Raw genomic sequence first — 19,214 nt, forward strand, 5'->3', positions numbered from 1 at the left:
GGGAAATGCTTTTCCTGCATGTGTTGATATAATACATGGTTTCTCTTGTTAGGTTCCTAATAGAAATACATTGATTTTCCAATGTTAGAGTAACTTTGCATTCTAGGGATAAACCCCACTTGGTTTCGGTACGTATTCTCCTTTTCTGTATCATTGGCACTGATTCCCAGAAGTCAGGCAGGAACTTGATGTTCTGTATGCTAGGTCTATGTCTTCCTGTGGCAGAGTGCAGGCAGTGTTACTAGCCTCACGGAATGAATTGGCAAGTTTTCCATAGTCTCCAGGTTTCTTTTTTGTTTTTAAGTTTATTTATTTTGAGAGTGGGCACAAGCAGAGGGGAGCAGAGAGAGCGAGCGAGAGAGAGAGAGAGAGAGAGAATCCCAAGCAGGCTCCATGCTGCTGGCACAGAGCCTGCCCGGTATGGGGCTTGAGCTCACGAACTGCGAGATCATGGCCTGAGCCAAAATCCGGAGCTGGACACTTGACCGACTGAGCCACCCAGGCACTGCGTAGTTTTCAGTTTTCTACAAGAATGTGTGTAAAATTGGTATTCTTTCTTTCTTAACTACTTGCTAGTATTTGCACCTTTCTTTGTTGTGAAGGCTCTTAACCACAAATTCAGTTTATTTAATATCTAAGGGGTTTTTCATGGTACCTATTTCTTCCTGAGTAAACTGATAATTTGTGTCTCGTAATCTCTCCATTTCATCCATATTGTCAGATTTATTGGTGTTAAGTGGTTTATTGTGGCCCCTTCCTGTCTTTACTGTCTGTAGACTACAATGATGGCCTCTCTGTCACTTCTGATGTTCATAACTTGTATCTTTTTTTCCTGATCAGTCTGATGAAAGGAGAATATCGATTTATTGATATTGTCAAAGAACCAGCCCTTGGTTTTATTGATTTTTCTCTTTTGTTTTCCTGTTTTCAATCTTGCTGACCTCTGCTCTCGTGTTTCTTGTTTCTTTATTTTCAGCTTACTTTAGTTTTAATTTGCCTTTCTGTTTCTGGTGTCTCAGGGTGGAAGCTGAAGTCATTGATCTGAGACTGTTTATTCTTCTAGTATAGCCATTTCAGCTTTATTGTATTGTACTTTATGAAGATGCTTTTAAAATTTTTATTTATGTTTTATTTTAGAGAGGAAGGGAGAGGGGCAGAGGAAGAGAGAGAGAGAATCCCAAGCAGGCTCCATGTTCAGTGCAGAGCCTGATGCAGGGGCCCAATGTGGAGCTAGACACAGGGCTCAATCTCACGACCCTGGGAAGATGACCTGAGCCAAGACCAAGAGTCAGACGCTCAACCGACTAACTGAGCCAACCAGGTGTCCTGCCATTTACAATTTACAGCTTTAAATTCTCCCCGAGTACTTCCTAGCAGCGTCCTGCAAATTACCATATGTTGTATTTCCATTTTCATTAATCTGATTCTTTAAGATTTTTCTTTTGATTTCTTTTTTGACCCATGGTTTTATTTAGAAATTTTTTATGTAGAGTCCATGTATTTGGGATTTCAGAGATAACTATTTCATTGTTATTAGAGGGCATACTTTGTATGATTTGAGAATCCTTTTAAAAATCTCGACACTTATTTTATGACCCAGCATGTGGTCTGTAATGATAAATCTTCTGTGTGCACTTGAAAGGAATGGGCATTCTATTGTTGGGTGGGAGGGTGGGTTGACAGTGTTGTTTGAGTCTTACATACCCTGTCCATCCGCTTGTCCTGTGTTACTGAGAGGGGGGTATGGAAGTCACCATTGTAATTGTGATTTTTTTCCTGTTGAGTTCTATCATTTTTTGCTTCAGGTATTTTCACTCTCTACGATTAGTTGTATAAACATGTAGTAGAATCTTTTCTTGTTAAATTGACCCCTTGATCTTTATGAAATGACCCTGTTCTTCCTGTAGTTAAATTCTTTGCTCTGTAATCTACTTTAATATTAAGATACCTTCTCCAGCTTTCTGTTGGTTAATTATGGCATGGCATATCTTTCTTTATTTTTAACTCATTTTTGTCTCTTTAATGTGGGTTACTTGTAGGCATCATATACTAAAGGCATTGTTTTTTAAATGCAATTTGACAATGTCTGCCTTTGAATTACGGTGTTTGATGTGGTTTTGAATACGCTTTAAATTTACCAGCTAGCTCTTGTTTTTTCTCCCTACCACTCCTTCTGCCATGTTTGTTTTTCTCTCTTTCTTCTTTTGTATTAATTGATTTTTCCAGTGATTTCATTATGTCTCTTTTGTTGGCTTTATACCCCCTTCAGTGGTTGATTTGGGGTTTATTTTATACATCTTTAGCTTGATAGTGTGTAATATTATACCCTCTTATGTGTAGCATGGGAACTCCGTAAGAGTATACTTCCATTTTTGCTTTCCTGGCTTTTGTGCCATTGCTGTCAGTTGTACAAAAAAGTTTTTAGTCTGTCTGTCTGTCGTTGTTGTTTTGCTTTTGCGTGCGTCAGAAACTTTGCAATATGAGTAAGATCATGACCTGAGCCAAGATCAAGAGTTGCACATTTTTTTTTTTTAAATTTTTTTTTCAACGTTTTTTTTTTATTTATTTTTGGGACAGAGAGAGACAGAGCATGAACAGGGGAGGGGCAGAGAGAGAGGGAGACACAGAATCGGAAACAGGCTCCAGGCTCTGAGCCATCAGCCCAGAGCCCGACGTGGGGCTCGAACTCACGGACCACGAGATCGTGACCTGGCTGAAGTCGGACGCTTTAACCGACTGCGCCACCCAGGCGCCCCAAGAGTTGCACATTTAATGGACTGAGCCACCCAGGTGCCCCTCACATCTTATATTTTTATGGTACCCATATTTTTATGATACATATGTTACTGTATTTTAAAACAAAAAACCTACTTGGATCCTCTGTCTTCCTTCTAGCCCTCTTACTCTTTTTCCATTTATAGCCAACTTTGAGAGTTTTTACTAAATCTTTTTTCTCCTGCTTTTCAGTCCTGCTCTTACTACATTCTGTTTTCTGTCCCACTCCACTGAATTTTAGATGTCCAAACAATAAACTTTATTATTAGTATCAGTTTGCACACTTGCAGTCCTCGTTCTGACCCTTCCCTTACATTTGACACTGTTGACTACACTTTGATTTTTGAATCTTTTTTCCTAATTCCTTAACTAAGCTCTAGATAGAGATGTGAGCAATAAACTATCCCACCTTTATATTTTTGCAGATGTCTAAAATATCTAAACCCATGTCTAAAACTAAACTCAATTAAAAATAGAACTCCCCTAAGACCTAGGAATACACTAGTAGGTATTTATCCAAAGGATACAAAAATGCTGATTTGAAGGGGCACATGCACCCCGATGTTTATAGCAGCACTGTCAACAATAACCAAATTATGGAAAGAGCCCACATGTCCATTGACCAATGTATGGATAAAGAAAATGTGGCACACACACACACACACACACACACAATGGAATATTACTCAGCATCAAAAAGAATGAAATCTTGCCATTTGCAACAACATGGATGGAACTAGAATGCATTATGCTAAACAAAATAAGTCAGACAAATAACCCTAACCCTAACTCACTCATATGTGGAATTTAAGAAACGCAACAGATGAACGTAGGGGAAGGGAAGAAAAACTAAGATAAAAACAGAGACGGGGGCAAGCCACCAGGGGCTCTTTTTTTTTTTTTTTTTTTTAATGTTTATTTATTTTTGAGACGATGCAAGAGACAGAGTGCAAGCAGTGGAGGGGCAGACAGAGGGAGACACAGAATCTGAAGTGGGGTCCAGGCTCTGAGCTGTCAGCCCAGAGCCCGACGCGGGGCTCGAACCCACGAACCGTGAGATCATGACCTGAGCTGAAGTCGGACGCTTAACCGACTGAGCCACCCAGGAGCCCCAGAGGCTCTTAAATACAGAGAACAAACTGAGGGTTGCTGGAGGGGAAGTAGGTGAGCGGATGGGCTAAGTGGGGGATGGGCATTAAGGCGGGCACTGTTGTGTTGACCAATTGGTGTTATATGTAAGTGATGAATCACTGAAACCAATGCTACACTGTGTGTTAACTAACTTGAATTTAAATAAACTTAAAATTAATAAAAATAAAACTAAACTCCTGATTCTATCCCGCCAAACTCCTTCTTTATTTCCTGTTTTGACAAATGGTAGGATAACCTTCCAGCTCCCCCCGCCCCATACAGAAGCCACTCTTGATCGTTTCCTTCCCTTAACTGATCTTTTTCCACGTCCATTTTTTACTATCTCTTAAAATCTTTTGAATTTCTTCTCCTCTATTTTCACGCCAATCACTGTTCCGCTTCTTAATGCGGTTGTGTCTTGCATCTTGCCAAGTGTAGCTGCACATAATTGGGCAAAAAAAAGTTATTTTCATTGTTTTAATAGCATAACTTGAAGTTGATTTTAAGATTTTTCCGATATAAAACTCATCCTGATTTTACGAGGATACTTTTATTAAAAAAATTAAGTTCTTTATATGTGGATTAAAAGTGTTTGGGGGGGGGGGCTTCCTGATTGGTGAATAAGAATGTATCATTGTGCCAGGAGGGTGGTACAACCTAAAATTCACAGGGATAGGAGCTCCTGTCTCCGGACCCTTCCAGACCTCATGCTACTTATCTCTCCACCTGGCTGTGTGTTTGTATCCTTTAATATCCTTCATAATAATGTGGTAATGTAATGTAACCTGTATGGAGCAGGCAAGACCAAATTTTTATATGAATGGCACCCATGGAAGTAAAAAAAAAAAAAAAAAACCAACAAAAAAAAAGCAAAACCTGGAGATCAGTTAGCAAACTTGCAGACTAGGGGATGAGGAGGCAGCACAATGGGTGCATGCAGTTAGACCCTTTTGTATATAATATGTAAGAATTTTTATTTATTTAGTCTCCATGGATGATCTTAAAAATTTTTTAAATGCCTTTGCAGGAGAAAGCATATTATTATATTCATGTACCTATAGTGTATTGGAATCTCCTATGGGTATGTAGATAACATAAGGTCCAAATATGTTTATCTGTAAATACTTGGATTCTTTAGCAAGCAATAAAATGACTTTTCTGATATCTCAGTAATATTGCTAATTAAAAACAAGCCATGACATAGTCCACGCAGTCAAAGGAAATACCAGAAGTTTCAACAAAGTTGACAATAAAAGATAACAAATATCAACTAATTCTTATATAGTTACAACATATGTGGAGGATACTTTGCACATAAAGGCGCAAAGCATTCAGCAACATTTGAAGTAATTTCTAATACCGTGGTTATGTAAGCAGCAAAGTAAATGTTTCATTTACTAGTTCATAGCAAGCTGCAGAAAAAAATCAGATCAGAGCGGTACAATAATCAGCAAAAATATACATCAGGATTATAAATTTTCTAATATTCATCATCAGCATTCAAAACATTATTGTCTTCAAAGTCACCAAAACTTTCATCTCTAAAGTCTGAATACCTGTTCCTGTTGACACACATGACTTTTTTTCCCAAAATAAAACCACCGCACTCTTTAAATTAGAGACTGTCACCACTGTCTTCAAGCAATTAATAATTCTTATTACCATGACAGATGTTACTCTGGAAGCTTTCATGACCATATCGTTGCAAAAACAACCCATCTTCTGCTTGAGTAAGCCTCATAGGAATCAGAATTTTATAGCCAATGGAGACAGTTATCCCGTGGGTTAGGTCATGGAGTAGCCAGTAGAGCTTTCCCTGATGTAGAGAAATTTTTCTACGTGGTGTGCTCCATTTCCATCAGGGTGTTTTCCTCCTGCCCCAAAGTGTACACTGGGGGCAGGTGTGATGACTTGCCAGTCAACAGGAGCACTGGCAGAGTAGGACAGGACCCTGGTGGCCTGTAGTCCATAGTACAGGCACTTGAATTGGATGCCAAGTGATTCCGAAGGGAGGTAAATCCCTCTTACAAACTGGCACTAACTGTTTTCACTGGATCAGTGAATTCATGAGGAATTGCACCGTATTCTTCTTCAGTTTCCTGGCACTCAAGTTTTTTGACCGTTGTTGACTGTCAACTTGTTTGTAACAACTGGCTTTAACAGAAATGTTTGATTAGATGCTTTTGCCTAAAAATATACTTATTTATGTATGGAACTGAAGTTATTTTGTTTGCCTCTTTTAAGTTAAGCAAATAGTTCCCTTAGATGTGTTCCGGAAATATTTACTAAGAACCTGTGAGTGTCCAAAACATATTTATGGCTTTAGCTTATTAGTTATTAGCCTGTAACTCATCGATCAGAAGACTCGGAAAAATGAATTGAATTGATTTGTTTGCATAGATAGTTAGTCCCAGAATTAATTAAATATTGTTAGATCCAGAAGTTAATATTATTTCGATTTAATGAATATGCTGCATGACTTTCTTATTTATACTGTACCTATAGAGTGGCAGCATAGAAATGAATGTAAACTAATCAGTATGATTTGTCTATGTGCAGTGAGAGAATCGAAGAAGCTACTGACCATAATCTTGAAAAATACAGTAAAAATTAGTAAAAGAGAAGGGAAAGAATTGCTTCTGTATTTTGATGCATCATTGGAAATTGCTAGTGTGACACAAAAAATTTGGGGTGCAAATAAATACAGGGTAAGTGTTTTAATTCTTTTTAATACATACTTTCATCAAATTCTTTTAAATAAATATTTATTTTCATAATTCTGGAAACTTTTAGTTACTTGGGGCTATAAGTTTCATTGATTTTTTTTTCCCCTAGAATTCTTAAAATGACATGTAGATTTTAGTTTTTAAAATTTGTAATGTGGAATAGCCATCAGATTGTTAGTTGTATCCTTGAGACACCTGTTTAGAATCTCAGATCACAAAATAAGCTGCAGTACTCAAAACATCTAACAAAATTCCTGCTAGGTGTTTAAAAAGTGAATTGAGACAAAACCCTGTTTTTACGATAGTAAACATTGTGAGAATTACAGACTGTACCCCAGAAAAAGTGAATGAGTGGCATAGGGAAAATGGGGTATAGAAGTTGAGGGAAGAGAATGCTCGTTAAGAGACTTAAAGGAAAGGCTTTGGAGACGGGGCTTGAAATGGCTTTGGAAATTGATGGGTGTAATTTAGATAAGGTGCTTTCTAGAATAGTGGAAGACATCATGAGTTCATAAGGTGACAATTCATGTTAAGTTTGAGGGAGATATCCCGTTCACAAGCTTGGGTAATGCATGTCTTAGTCTGTGCAGGCTGCGGTAACAAAAATACCATACACTTGGTGGTTTCAGTGACACACATTGACTTCTCATAGTTCTGGAGGCTAGAAGTCCAAGATCAGGTGCTAGCAGACTTATTTTCTGGTAAGGGCCCACTTCCTGGTTCACAGTGGCTAGCTTCTCGCCGTGTCCTCACATGGCAGAAGGGGGTGAAGGAGCTCTTTGGGGTCTCATGAGGGCACTGATCCCATTCATGAGGGCCCTGCCCTGATAACCCACTCACCTCCCAAAGGCCCCACCTCCTAATACCATCTCTTGGGGATTAGGTTTCAATATGTGAATTTGGGGGGGGACACATTCAGTTTATAGCTGTGGGAAAGATTTATGGTAAAGAAAAAGAGACTATGTTTCTGAGGGACCCTCACCAAAATGGCAGGCTAGGAAGACTGATTAGTGAAGAGACATTATGGTATTCTGAGAAGGGTATTTACGTACGCAAAATAATGATTTGAGATAATACAGCAGTTTTGAAAGGAAACAGGAGATAATTGCAGTAAAATAGAAGGAACTGAGAGAAAATGACATCTCTTTGAATTAATTTTAGGAATTTAACAGAAAACAAGGTATTTCCGTTGCCAAAACATCTGTGCATATAATTTTTGATGCAAGTGGATCACAGGTATGTGTCTGACTTACTTGATTTTTATCACTGGGCTAAGCTGAACCATAAGTAATAGGACAGTATGATGTTGGAGGGGGAGTATCTAAAAGATATCTTGTCTCAGCATAGAGAGTGCCCCAATAAGATGTATGGGATTTTTAAAGTATGTTATTATTTTAGTACAGAAGATAGTTATTAGTAGTTTTGATAACTTTAAAAATTAGAAGTATATGTCCTGCCTCTAATGCCAAAGTTGGTTTTATGTCTGTTGACATTTGAAACGTGGATGCTTTTTTGTTGGGTCAATCTGTAGGACTAAGTACATGGAAGACAGAAAGAATTGATGCAAGTGTGGGATGATTAGGCACTTGATTAAGACATCCAGTGATTTTTGAGAACTTTGTGTGGTTTGGAGTTTGAAATACTTTTTTCCACATTCTCCCCAACAGATTCTGGTGCCAGAAAGTCAAATCTCACCCATGGAAGAGGAAATCATTAGTTTGAAGGAAAAACCTAACTCCCAAAAGGAATTCGCTAAACCTCCAAAATGTATCAAAAACAGCAATCAAGGGGACAGAAAGAATAGTCAGCTTGGGGTAAATATGGTGTCAAAATAGTTGTTTATAAAACGGCATAGATCAAATCATTGCTATATGTAATTATAGAAAAAGGCATCTAGAGTTTACATTAATGGTTGTCATCAATAACATTTCAGAGTATTTTCCCCTGCCTTTTACAAATGCAAACAAAAGCATTGTGCTTTAGCAATTCTGTTTATGTGTAAGTGTAAGAGAGTAACTACCACTTTTTACATTTATCCCCTCTGTTTTGTATTTGCTTTTGGCCTTATGCAGAACACAAATCTATAATGCAGTGTCTCTTTACTCACACAAGGACAGAAAGCAAAGTATTAAGCTCTTCCTCCTCCTCCTCCTCCTCCTCCTCCTCCTCCTCCTCCTCCTCCTGCTCGTGGAGACTCCCTTCTAGGCCACACTCAACAGAACCAGCACTCCACCTTCTTCCCTCGCTGTGACACTTGACATGGCCAACAGCCCTGTCTTTCCTATTGTCCTCTCCTCCTCCGATTTCTGCTAGCATTTTAATTGTCTCCCTACTCTGTCACGACGTTGGAGGTACTTTCCCTCCCTACATTCTGGATGTAGATTCGCTCTAAAAGCGTGGCTCAGCCTCCTGAACACGTCTGTGCCTTCTCGCTTACAGAGCTCCTTCACGTGCCCAGTGTAAACTCTTGAAATGTACCAGACCTCTCTTCAGAGTGCCACAGTGACGCCTCACTCTTCTAATGTTTCCCTTGGTGTGTCCCTCCAAGTCTTTTCCTAAAGTCTAACTTCAAACTCTTTTATCTTTTGTGTCAAATTTGCATCTGTCTGCATACTTCAGTAAGGCTACCGTTAGCGTTTGGATAGCGTCCTGAATCCAGCCTCATCTCCTGTCACACCTAGGACCGAGGTACCAGCGCTGGTCCTTTCACAACATCTCTCAAGTCCTTTCCTCCTCACGCCCTTCACTGTTGCTCATCTTCGCATACCTGGCTTAATGCAGCCACCCCCTCATTGTTCTTGGACATGGTTGCTTCATCCTGTGAGCTACCCCTTGTGGTGTCCCATGCTTTTCTTAATACCGGCGTCCTGGTAGCATTCTTCTGCTCAGAAACTTTGTGATCTCTGTGTTTACCTTCCTGCATCTAAACTTGGACTCAATTCTGGGACCTTCTACGTCTCCTTTTACTCTAAAGACCACTTTATGAGTAAGGTCAGTTGCTTTACTGCCTCTTTTTTATGTCGCACTAATTTTTGCGCCTCTACGTTCATCCGTGTTGTGTGTCCTTTTTTTTCACTTTTCCCCATTTCCCTCTGGCCCTTATGTTTGCAAGGCTTGATGATTAATTTCACTTCTCTTCATGGACCTTTTCCCGCTGCAATTTTTACTAACTTCTCACCTTTACACAACTGGAACTCTCACAGGCTCCCCCATACACTTCGACGTGTTGGTGTTGCTGTCCTTTCCCGTTAGTCTTGTTTCTTCATTAAGTGAAATGTCAGTTTTCCTTAGACAATTCAGTTATAAAAGCCATTTGCCAGTTGCTGTGCCTTTTGGTTTTTTTTATGTAATATAATTTATAGTCAAATTGGTTTCCATACAACACCCAGTGTTCATCCCAACAGGTACCCTCCTCGATGCCCATCCCCCATTTTCCCCTCTCCCCCACTCCCCCATCAACCCTCAGTGTGTTCTCAGTATCCAAGAGTCTCTTACGGTTTGCCTCCCTCCCTCTCTGTAACTTTTTTTTCCCTTTCCCCCATGGTCTTCGGTTAAGTTTCTCAAGATCCACATATGGGTGAAAACATATGACATCTGTCTTTCTCTAACTGACTTATTTCACTTAGCATAATACCCTCCAGTTCCATCCACGTTGCTGCAAATGGCCAGATTTCAAATGAATAAAGAAGATGTGGTTTATATATACAATGGAATACTACTTGGCAATGCTGTGCCTTTTATATCCAAGTTGTACCTTGAGTAGTTATTTAAAATTCTTAGGACCCCCACCTTAAACTCAGTAAGTCATAAACTCTGGAAAAGATGTCTTTAAAAAACATTGCACCGTTGTGAAATACCCACTTTGTTTTCGTTCAGAATTAACTGTCAAGCATTTATATGAATAAGTAACTTTCCAGGTCCCACTCACTATGCCGCTAGGAACTATCCTTCTTTGCACAAGAATCCATTGGTTCAGTAGTTTGTTTTCTGGTTGATCTTAGAATTCCCCCTTTTCCTCTCCTTTCCACCTTTCCTTCTCACCCCATTTACATACCTATTGAAATACCTGCAGTATTTTTTTTTTAGTCTCAGGGGCAGGTGCCTTTAAAAAAAACAACAACAACACAGTTCTCCTCTGCCTCTTTGCAGTTTTTCATCATCTCCTCCTTTATATGACGCCCCCTGAAACTCCTGTTCCTGCAGCCCTTGCCTCTGCTTGCCTCCCTCTGTTCAGTCACTCTAGAATGAAGTCAGAAAATGTGCATCTTTATCAGAGCCACTAGCTCGTGCGTGTGCTGCTGAGTCTCTGAATTCCTGTAGCTACCTTTACTCCAAAGTCAATTTGGTCTCCACAGATTATTAATACAATTTTTTAAAATATGTGAAAGTTTTGAGGAATGCTGAACATTATGAAGGCATTCACGAACAAATTCGCCTAAGTCTGTATCCAAACATCACACCCTGAAATAGAATAAGAAACTGAGCCATTGGTTGTAAGATACACCCAGTATCAGTAAAATATTTTCAGCTGGTATATAAAGGTGCTGTATTCCATATATCTGGATACTCTATAACTACTTTTTAAAAATTATTTCTTAGAGAGCATGCGAGCAGGGGAGGGGCAGAGAGAGAGAGAGGGAGAGAGAGAATCCCAAGCAGGCTTTATGCTGTCAGTGTAGAACCTGACATGAGGCTTGAACTCACAAACCGTGAGATCATGACCTGAGCAGAAATCAAGAGTCGGACGCTTAACTGACTGAGGCACCCAGTGTCCCTCTATAAATACTTTTTAAAACAACATTCCTTGTTTGGGCTACCTATTCAATACCAAATATTTAGGATAGAACCTCTCAAGTCAGCCTAAAACAGAAATTTCTTGATATGATGTCATGTATAAAATACCATATGTCTTTTGGGTGTAGTCAAGGTAAATGTTACGAATAAAATTGTAGGACAGTTCATTTCAAAAGAGGATGTGTGTTTACTGTGGCTGCTTCTCATGGTTTCAGATAATTACTCCTAGCAAAAGAAAAATGTCTGAAGCATCAATGATTATTCCTGGTGCAGATAGATACACTGTGAGAAGCCCAATACTTTTAATCAACACATGTAAGTTTTATATTCTTGAAAGATTTCTAACATACATATTTATATATATGTCCATATTTTTGTGCATATATATATATATATACACTTTTTTTTAATGTGTTTATTTTATTTTTGAAAGACCACAAGCAGGGGAGGGGCAGAGAGAGGGGGACAGAGGATCTGAAGTGGGCTCTGCGCTGACAGGGTGACAGCAGTGAGCCTGATGTGGAGCTTGAACTCACAAACCACGAGATCATGACCTGAGCTGAAGTCGGACACTTAACCGATTGAGCCACCCAGGTGCCCCAGACATTATTCTATCTTTAAAGCAGGCATTTTTTAATTCAGAGATATTCTGGGGATTTAATTTACACAGAGGATAAGTTAGAGATATGGAAATTGTTAAGATACAAACCACAAACGTCTTCTAATTGCCAAGAAATTTCAAATTTCGAAGAAAGGTCTGACAGGTATTAACATATAAGCATTATTCAAAATATTAATACCCAGGTTAATAACTTGTCATTTAAGCGGGAGTCAGCCATAACATAGCAGCTAAAACATTGTGTCCCTCGGGCTGCTTGGGCTTGTTCTCCTGCTCCCAGGTGTGTACTTTGTACAGATTATCCTCCAGGTGAGTTTAGAACCAGTTTTCTTTTCTTAAAGTGGAGCTAAAGTGTCTACCTCATCAAGTTGTTTAGAAGACAAAATGAAAATCATTCATTCAATGAGGAATATTGTGAAACATTTAGACAGTGCTGGTACATACTAAGCTGAATAAAAATGAAAACATAATGCTACGTACTAGCTGCTATAAAACAGTCATATTTATTATTAGTCTTATGACAATTTAATAGTGACCTTCTGTTCCCAAAATCCAGTTGCCTCCTGGGCAATTGTCTAATATCCAACAGGCTCCTCAATTTTAACAGGTCCCCAATAAATTGATTTTTCCACCCTCCCTGCTAGTTTTTTGTCCATTTTTTTACCTTGGTAAACGGCATCTGTATCCACTTATTCATCTAAACCAGAAGTCTTGGGCCCATCCCAGCACCTCCCTTTTTTACATTCCTCATCTAAAAAGTGCCTCAGTAATACCATATGTAATTTTAAAAATTTTATTTTGAGAGAGAGAGAGAGTACATACGGGGTAGGGGCAGCGAGAAGGAGAAACAGAATCCCAAGCAGGCTCTGCACCATCAGCGCGGAGCCCAATATGGGGCTCAAACTCATGAACTGTGAGATCATGATCTGAGCTGAGACCAAGAGTCGGACGCCTAATCGACTGCGCCACACAGGTGCCCCGCAATATGTCATGTTTAAAACCCTACAAATACGGCAGTCCTTTGTCCTCCTTTTTAGCAACACCACGAAGAGGAAGAGTTAAACCACCGCTGCACATGATGAGTTCTGCGGAAAAACCTGATATTCCTAAAACATCCGAAAGCGGGGTGGATAATGCTGAATCACTTACATCCAGACCATCTGAAGAAAGAAAGAGCAGAGATAATACAGACAAAGTAATTTTACTTTGACCACATTTTAAAAAATTAATTTTATCAAGTTACTATAGAAATACATATTGAGCTAATTTCTTTTGCAAGTAGTGTCTCACTTTGTTGAAAATATTACTATATATATGTATATATGTATTACTATAATATATGTATATATATGTACGTATATACATATATACTATACATATATATATACTATATACTATATATATGTATAAATACTATACATATATATACATATATATATATATATATGACTTCTTGTTCTTGAAAGTCAGTCCTTATGACTTTTATTTATTTTGCTACCAATAAAATTTAGGAATATCCATTCAATATAACTTTGATTTATGTATTCGGGAGGAGAAATGGACTTGCCATCATTCTTTATTATACAAGTTAGTGTCTGCTAGAAATGTAAAATACAAGTGGAGTCTGTCCTTAAGTATCTCAGAGTCTATTGTGGAAATTAGATAGATTAATAAGATAATTATAATATTGTCTAAATGTTCTCAGACTGTAATAAAGGAAGCAGTAGGAACCTAATGGAGGGGCAGGTGCCTAGCCCCAGAGCTGGAGGCGTGGGTGAAGACCAGGAGATGCTCTTGAAGAACAACAGATAAGAGAATAGGTAAAAGAAAGTTATTTCCTGGGAGATGTAGGAGGTAATGAGAGATGCAGGTAAGTTAAGTTTGTAGATGAGGAGCACCTAACAGGTCTGTTTTCTCTGAAGTGTCAGGTGAGCTTGGTGAGTTTCTATTGCATTATGTTGCAGGAGAGGCTCAGAGACCTGTAAAGATTGAAATAGCTACTAAGAGATAATGGAGAGAAGGAAGAGTAAGTAAAGGTGTGAGGCAAAGTGAAGGCCTTCTAAATTTAAGGCTGAATTCTATCACATGTATTAGTTCAGAAATATGTGTAATTTTCTCCAGCAGAGCTTAACAGCCTTGTTACTGCAGTAAAGAATAGGTGGTGGGTTTAGGAAAGATGAAATGGTATGTGGCAGAATGATAAACGGTACTAAGAAAAGAGTCAGAAGGAGTTGTTCCGATTTCCAGGCTAAGTGTTCCTTAATCCGGGCACTGTCATTCATTCAGTGGTGTGGCATGGTCCTGAGTGTTCTAGGCCTGTGCTTTTTCGTCAGGGAGCCCTTCAGTCCTCGTGACAACCAAACGCACCAGCACGTGTTCCCACTGCTCCTCTCGCGACTTAGAGACCCACTGGCCGGATTCAGTAGGGGAGACAGGCAGGACGAGGCACGATGTCCCAGCCTGTAGGGTGTGTTTTTCTGATAGTCATGGCAGGTTTTTATTTGATCTGGGTACATGTGCATCTGTGGCTATGGAAAGAAGGAAGCTTGGTGTAGGCAAGAAGTCGCCTGCCCAATGGCCACAACTTTACCAAATCCTCTAATGTTTCGTAACTTCCCAATCTTTTAGGCGTGTTAGTGAAAAGACCAGAATAGGTGCAGGCTGTGAGAGCAGCAGCAGAGCAGTAGACGTGCCGTGGCGATTCTAGAAAGTGTCGGCTACAGATGGAAGCTGAATTACTGTACTAGCCCTGGATGAGTCCAGAAAATTTGTAGAATCTTCTGCCTTGTCTGCAATGAAAATGGTTTTCTTGTGTTTTAGGATAAGCAATATTCTGGAATGGGCATCATCTTTATGAAACAGTAGAAGTACTATCCAACTTTTAATAGCAAGGCAAATTTATTTTAAAGGTTTTAAACATTAACACGGTGACTTTTAAGGGTTGTTTTCATGTAATACCTTGTTTAACATTAACATGTCCCCTATGTTTTATAGCATATCAAAACTGCTAAAGCTGTAGAGAAGACGGAAAACAAGGACACTGAATTCCTAAACCAAAATTTTAGTTAAGTACTTCTTAAATTTAATTTTACTTTATCTTTAAAAAAATATTTTATTCTTTTTATTATATTATATTATATTATATTATAATATATATTTATAAAATTTATATATTTATGTATATAATATTTATAAAAATATTATTTTCATATTTTCCTTTAATTCCACTGACTTTCGTTGATTTGAAAAAGAAAGATTAATAATGAATGCATTTGGCTCTATGCATTTAGAAACTTAGAGGTTACAGGAAAATATTCTACAGTCTCTATTTCCAAGAACATCAGTCTCTCCTTCCTAATATGTGAACCTTGATCAAATTGTATACCGACTCCATTTTACCCTGCCAGCTGCATACAGAACTGAAAATGCCATAATTTTGGTTTTATTTAGATAAACTGCAGGATGCTGTTCCTGATTCACAGACAGTGGGAAAAAAAGATAAACCTGTGTAAGTATCAAAAACCATCAAGTAAGTCAGCATATATGAATGTTGTTTTAGATTAATGTAATAAATTTAAAAGAAAAGGCCCATGTATTCTTAGAAGGTGGTATTGGCTGTAGCTCTGATCATCACATATATTACTATGACTGAACAATGGGGAATAGTCTGCTTTTCCATAGCAGCCAACAGAACTCTTTTTCAAATTGACTCAAAATGAACGGGATTTTTAAAAGAATAAGGTATGAATGTGAAGAAATTTAACCTAGTTTAAATGCACAGTAGTACATGTAAGATACGAGACATATTAGTAGATATCAAATAGTGGCAATAATAGACCTTTTGTAATAACATTTTTTAATCTCATCAGTTATATAGTAAATTTTAACTTTCATCATGACTTACCAAAATCTTTTCATACTTGACTATTAACAAATGACCATCGATAAACATTGACTAGATACAAAAAAAATCAAGGTCTCAGGTCAGAGTCCTAGGCTAATGTTTTATGATACGTTAAGCAGGCTATTTTATTTTCCAGGTTATCTGGTGTGTTGGACAACGTCTGTGGAAATAAAATGAACTCCAAATGGTCATGTTGGACCCCTGTAGCAAGTATTAATCTATGTAACAACAAAAGAGCAAGTACTTCATCGGGAGATACATTCAATCAAGGTGAAACATCGTTTTTTCTGTATATAGCAGTAGCTCAGGGAAATACTCATTTCTTTAAATGTCTAATAAATATCTTTGATGTTAACAAATTTATGTGTTACCAGTTTATTAAGTTCACAAAGATAAATGTTTTATTTTTCCACTAGGTATTGTCAAAAAACTTACTAAACAGAAATCATCCTCTTCAACATCTGGTGATAATTGTGAAGACACAGAAAAGGTGCCGCATAAGAAAAAAACAACGCAGCATAGCGAAATAGATAAAGTGGAAGTAGGAGTTTGCAAAAGAGACAGTCAGCAACAACTAAATCATCCTAAACATTCAGAGCTGAAAAACACTGAAAATACCAAGCAGAGAGATTGGCGTATTGAATCTGAAACTACTTTCAAATCCGTTCTCTTAAATAAGACCGTTGAGGAGTCTCTGATCTATAGGAAGAAGTACATCTTGTCAAAAGACGTGAATACCGCTATTTGTGATAAAAGCCCTTCTCCTAGAAAAAATGTGAAAAGTCACAGAAGATCAGGGAAAGGATTAACGTCTGAACTTAATTCCTGGGATCTGAAACAAAAACAAATGGTGAGCTTTCAGTGTGTTTGGTTTCTGCATACTTACAATATGCCTACCTAATAACATAGACAGTGAAAGACGCTTTCTTGAGTGCTGCAGATTTAACATTCGTGAGACCTCGTTCTTTAACTCAGGTCTCCAGTGTGCGAGTGAGTACCTCCCGACTCCCTCACCTCGTCCTGGCACCAGCCCCCACCGAGCCAGTGTGCCTGCAGGCGCAGGGCCGGTGTGTAAATGGGTGTAGCAAGAAAACACCCGGCAGCCCCTTGTCTCCTCCCATTGGCTCTCCTTCACTCTGCCCCGCAGGTGCTCTGAGCATGTGTATACAACCCTCTGTGCCTCTCTCACGGTGCTTATCTTTGTTTTAAAAACTGGTTGTCTCTGTGTGTTCTTTTTCCTCCCGCTTTAACCTCTTAGAGTTTAAAGATTGTGTTTTGTCCGTTGTTATCCTGAACGGCCTGGCAGTTTTGCACACAGTAGCATCTACATTTCTTGAATTATTGCATCAAAGTTTAGCAAGATTTTTCAAGAAAAGATGTAGGTGGAGTGCAGGAGTCGATCTTCTGTCCTGTTGCTCATCCCCTTTGGAGCCTTTACCTCCTACGTGAGATTAATCCTCTGTGGGACATCTCTAGTAGGAGTTTGAGCGGCGCCATACTTTAGGCTGAAAGTTTACTTTTTGTAGCAGTTACAGGAAATCTTTTTCTTGTCATTGCTGTCAAGATGCAGATTAAGAAAACTTTGTAATTAGAATACATTTCCACTGCCAGTAATACAGTCTGTTCCTCACTGCTCCTTAGAAGATCCAGGTTTTACAGGCTTCTATTTTCATTTATCATCCAGAGTGGTATTAATACCTGGATAGCCAAATATCTAGAGCTGATGTAAAGTGTTCATGTGTTGGGACATCTCAACATGCAAATGAGATACTTAAGAGATAATTTCCTATTGTTCTTTTATGATTAGACATTATTTCCTTTGTCTCAACCGGCCTTTGTATTTTGTCTTTAATCTGTATTTCACTTTGCCTGCTTTGGCAACTTTCTTCTTTGACCAAATCCTTTTGGGTCACTTTTTCATGTTTCTTAGTATGCTGTTCTTTCTAGTCTTAGCTATTTAGTTCCTTCAGACCCAGGGAAAGTAGGTTCTTTTTGTCTGAGTGCTGAGCTTTTATTTTCAGCTGTTTTCTTTGCAGTTTAGAATCATTCCACAGAATTTCCCTAAGCCGGCTACTCGTTTTTTCCTGGGAGCATGGAAACTGATCATGTCTTTTAAGCTGTGCTCTGGTTTTTTAAAATCCACTTTCCTGTCTTCGTAAGTTCTCTTCAGTCTCACACAGTGGTGCTCCCTGTGTTATAAGACTTTCTGCCACTCGCATACATGGATGACTCTCTTTTTAAGGTAGGCATCTGATTCTGCTTCTTGTTTACTGGGTTAATCCAGAGAAATAGAACCTCTGTAGCACGATGGTACAGATTGCCCAAGTTGGCTCTAATTATGCTGGAAGTTCTTAAATCACACGCTCGCTATTTTATGGGAAGTTCATTTTTGCTACATTTCGAAGCCAAGTAAAGTAATCTCAAGAAGAGATAGTAAGTAATACTTACTATCTTTGTTACATATAAAAACATACACTTGGGGGCGCCCGGGGGGCTCAGTTGGTTAAGCATCTGACTCTTGATTTTGAATCGGGTCATGATCTCGCGGTTTGTGAGGTGGAGCCCCGTGTCTGACAGCGTAGGGCCTGCTTGGGGTCCTCTCTCTCTCTCTGCCTCCCCCCCCCCCAAGTAAACTTTAAAAAACAAAACAAACCCATAAACTTAAAAATGGTTAAAATAGTAAATTTTGTATTTATGTTCATGTTGTATTTTACCATAGTTAAAAACAAAACGTATGCCTGGTTCCCTGAGAAAGGTAAAACTAAAGTCAAGACAAGAGAACTCATGTCTTTATTATAGGGAGTTTTCTTTCAGCCAAATTACCTAAAATTATGCAGATAAGAATTCTTTGTAGTCCTTCCATTTTTAGAGTATTACTCGTTTTTACTTTTTTTTTAAGTAATTGCTACACCCAGTGTGGGGCTTGAACTCATAACTGCGTGATCAAGAGTCGCACGTTCTACCAACTGAGGCAGCCAGATGCCCCTAAAATAATGGGATTTTTTAGAGCAGTCTCAGGTGTATAAGTATACAGAGTTCCCATATGCCCCTTCACCCACACCCCAGTTTCTCCTGTCATTGACATCTTACATCAGTGGGTATATGGGTTACAAATTATGCACCAACATCATTACATTATTATTAACTAAAGCCTGTAGTTGAGGTTAGAGTTCATTCATTGTGTTGTATGTTCTATGTGTTTTGACAGATGTATAGCAGCCTGTAGTACCTACTGTTACATTATCCTACGTAATCATTTTCCTGC

The 19,214-nt window shown here is 38.6% G+C and overlaps 1 protein-coding gene across 2 annotated transcripts in view; it reads left to right on the forward strand.

The window, feature by feature from the left end:
- Positions 1-19,214, forward strand: part of SYCP2 (synaptonemal complex protein 2) — a 67,015-nt gene that overhangs the window by 23,151 nt on the left and 24,650 nt on the right. For both annotated transcript variants that reach the window (XM_032592550.1, XM_030309273.1), the window contains 9 exons: positions 6,466-6,614; positions 7,794-7,868; positions 8,300-8,446; positions 11,642-11,741; positions 13,083-13,240; positions 15,040-15,109; positions 15,496-15,553; positions 16,086-16,219; positions 16,366-16,799. In XM_032592550.1, the coding sequence (XP_032448441.1) occupies positions 6,466-6,614; positions 7,794-7,868; positions 8,300-8,446; positions 11,642-11,741; positions 13,083-13,240; positions 15,040-15,109; positions 15,496-15,553; positions 16,086-16,219; positions 16,366-16,799 (1,325 nt within the window). The remainder of the gene's footprint in view (positions 1-6,465; positions 6,615-7,793; positions 7,869-8,299; positions 8,447-11,641; positions 11,742-13,082; positions 13,241-15,039; positions 15,110-15,495; positions 15,554-16,085; positions 16,220-16,365; positions 16,800-19,214) is intronic.

Source organism: Lynx canadensis, chromosome A3, assembly GCF_007474595.2.
Source record: "Lynx canadensis isolate LIC74 chromosome A3, mLynCan4.pri.v2, whole genome shotgun sequence".
Classification (NCBI taxonomy): Eukaryota; Metazoa; Chordata; class Mammalia; order Carnivora; family Felidae; genus Lynx; species Lynx canadensis.